We start from the raw sequence: 2920 nt of genomic DNA, 5'->3' as shown, positions 1-2920 counted from the left end.
CGTTTGCAGCCTGACGTCATGACAGCGTACCTGCACCTTTAAATACTGATGGTGTTTGATAAAGCGTCCGGACATCATGAACATCTCACTGATCATCATGTTTCTGCTCTTTAAATCTTCTTCTAAAACATCTGATGCTTCTTCTCCTCTCCGTCTCATCTGAGCCGCTCGGCCAATCAGGAGGCTCTCCTAAATCTACACGGCCTACGTCAGCGTCAGGTCAGCCAATCAGGATAGAGACACCCCCCTGCTCTCTGAAAGTTTGGACTTGAGCTAATAGACAGCCGAGCAGATGATCAGCTTTTATTATCTCACAACTTGTGGACTGAGAGCGGACCGGCACGGCACGGCCCGGACTGCTTTAGAGAGACCCGGACCCGGACTGACTGCGGGGACTCACCGCTGTGTGGAGACTTTTCTTCTTGCAGAGAGAGATTCTGGATCCTGTGCTTCCTGGTTCTGAGATGGGCTTTGGGTCCAGAGCGGAGCGGGTTCTGGTTTAGCTGTAGTCCACAGGGCCCACAGACCCGCACACACCTGGTCCCGCAGCCCCGGATCCCGCACACAGGAGGTGATGTTAGCGGTGGGTCAGATGGACGGGTCCCGACAGAGCGCCTTCCTCCTCAGCACCCCCCCTTTGGCGGCTCTGCACAGCATGACGGAGATGAAGACCCCGCTGTACCCTGCCTATCCGCTCTCCTCCACCGGCCCCAACTCCTCCACCTCCCCGGCCACCACCTCGCCCAACCCGGGCGGCATGGCGGTGTCCTCCCCGGGCATCAAGAGCTCCTCAGGACTGTCCTCGGGGCTCGGCTCCCCGCAGCATTGCTCCTCCGCCACCCCGCACGGGATTAACGACATCCTGAGCCGGCCCACCGCCGCCTCTGCCGCCGCCTCCGTTGCCGTGGCCGCCGCTGCCGCCTCCTCCTCGGCGGGGATTCTGACGGGTCTGCCCCGGTTCAGCAGCCTCAGCCCGCCGCCGCCCCCCGGACTCTACTTCAGCCCCGGGGCCGCCGCGGTGGCCGTGGCCCGGTACCCGAAGCCTCTGGCGGACCTGCCAGGCAGGACGCCCATCTTCTGGCCCGGAGTGATGCAGAGCCCGCACTGGAGGGACGCCCGGTTCGCGTGTTCCCCGCGTGAGTGTGAAACAACTGATATTTACAATAAATAAAATCAGTGTTCAGGAGAAAATTTCACCGTGAAATGTTTGACATTAAATTCCTCTGTTTAATACAGAACTGTTTATTTCAGACCAGAACTCGGTGCTGCTGGACAAAGACGGGAAGCGGAAGCACACGCGGCCCACCTTCTCCGGGCAGCAGATCTTCGCGCTGGAAAAAACGTTTGAACAAACTAAATACCTGGCGGGACCGGAGCGCGCGCGGCTGGCGTACAGCCTGGGCATGACGGAGAGCCAGGTCAAGGTAATTAAAAACACAAAGGAATAATTTCTATAAAATATTAAAATATTAAAATATAGGCTTCAATACTTTCTGTTTACTTTCCACCTGTTTTTAAATGTTCAGACTTTTTCAAGGCTTTTTGTTAAAATTCAAATGAATTGATTTTTGGAGATAAAGATATTTAAACATGAATTTATTGATTATATTTGGAGAGTTTTGTTAAATGTTTTCCTGTGTTATTTTATTCAGGTAACACGTCATTAATACAACAGGCCCGAGCTTCATATGAACATAACGCTTCGTGTTAATCTGTCTATTTTGCGCCTTTAGTTTGGCTCATTTCTGTCTGAGATATTTTCCATAATTCAGGTTTAATTTTTATCATATTGAAATAATTCTCACTCTATTTATTTATATTAAGACTATTTTCCCGCGTTAATTTCTGCAGCATAAAATACAAAATGAAAGCTTTTTATTGATCTGAAATCCGCAGTTTAGTGATCAGTGTGTACTGGCCTGTTCTCTGTCCGTCTTACAGTTTGGCTCACATTTAACATTTAACACTTTAAAAACAGAAACATATCTGAAGGCTTTGTTCCGCGCGCTGTCTGCTGCAGCTCCGCGCGCTCTGCATGTCATACATCTCTGTTTTTATTTACACCTCAGCCTGAATCTGCTCCGTATGAAACCACATAACTTCTATAACTTGAATCAGACTTTGACCCGTGTTAAATCTGACCCGGGACATGTGTCTCGTGCAGGTGTGGTTCCAGAACCGGAGGACGAAGTGGCGGAAGAAGCACGCGGCGGAGATGGCGACGGCCAAGAAGAAGCAGGACTCAGAGACGGAGCGTCTGAAGGGGACGTCGGACAACGAGGACGAGGACGACGACTACAACAAACCTCTGGACCCGAACTCTGACGACGAGAAGATCACACAGCTGCTGAAGAAGCACAAACCGGGCCCGGGCCCGGTGCTGCTGCTGCACGGCTCGGAGAACGACAGCTCCTAACTTTCTATCTCTCTGTGGGACAAAATGAGGAGACTTTTTCTGTTTCCGGTGTTTCTGCCGGAGCTGCAGGCCGGACTCACGAGGAGCCGAACCCTGGACTCTCTGCGGCCCGGACCCGGACTGACAGGCGGACCGGAGCGGACCGGAGCGGACCGGGTTAGAGTGTAAATAAAGCCGTGAGTTGTGAGAAAAGATCCGCTGTGAATAATTTCTGTGTTTTTGTACAGACGCACTGCTCCCAGATCTGCTCACTTTATTTTCACGAACAACACGTTTCTCCTGCTTCTTCAGCGGGTCCGTGAAGGCCTCCTGTTTCACACCTCAGATTAGGAGGAGCCCGTGAACGCACCACACGCACCTGTACAGACGTGTTTTATTTATATGTTCTGCAGCTGTGTACCTGGCAGGTTAATGTATGCACTTTTATTTAATAAAACTACAATGTTTCATTCTCGTTTCACACCGGAAATGGTCATTAATGACACGTGCTCTAATTAATTAATG

At 51.3% G+C, this 2920-nt stretch overlaps 1 protein-coding gene across 1 annotated transcript; it reads left to right on the top strand.

The window, feature by feature from the left end:
- Positions 1-486: 486 nt before the first annotated feature.
- nkx6.1 (NK6 homeobox 1) lies at positions 487-2422 on the top strand. Its single transcript, XM_069673774.1, has 3 exons — positions 487-1136; positions 1252-1424; positions 2165-2422. Exons 1-3 carry the CDS (start codon positions 575-577, stop codon positions 2414-2416), a joined length of 987 nt encoding a protein of 328 aa, XP_069529875.1. The 5' UTR covers positions 487-574; the 3' UTR covers positions 2417-2422.
- The last annotated feature ends 498 nt before the right edge of the window (positions 2423-2920 follow it).

This window comes from Semicossyphus pulcher, unplaced genomic scaffold (assembly GCF_022749685.1).
Source record: "Semicossyphus pulcher isolate SPU_LCO1_2020_fin unplaced genomic scaffold, fSemPul1.0.p SCAF_22, whole genome shotgun sequence".
NCBI classification, from domain to species: Eukaryota; Metazoa; Chordata; class Actinopteri; order Labriformes; family Labridae; genus Semicossyphus; species Semicossyphus pulcher.
The sequence above is the reverse complement of the archived record's forward strand: the minus strand, read 5'-3'. Positions and strand labels throughout refer to the sequence as shown.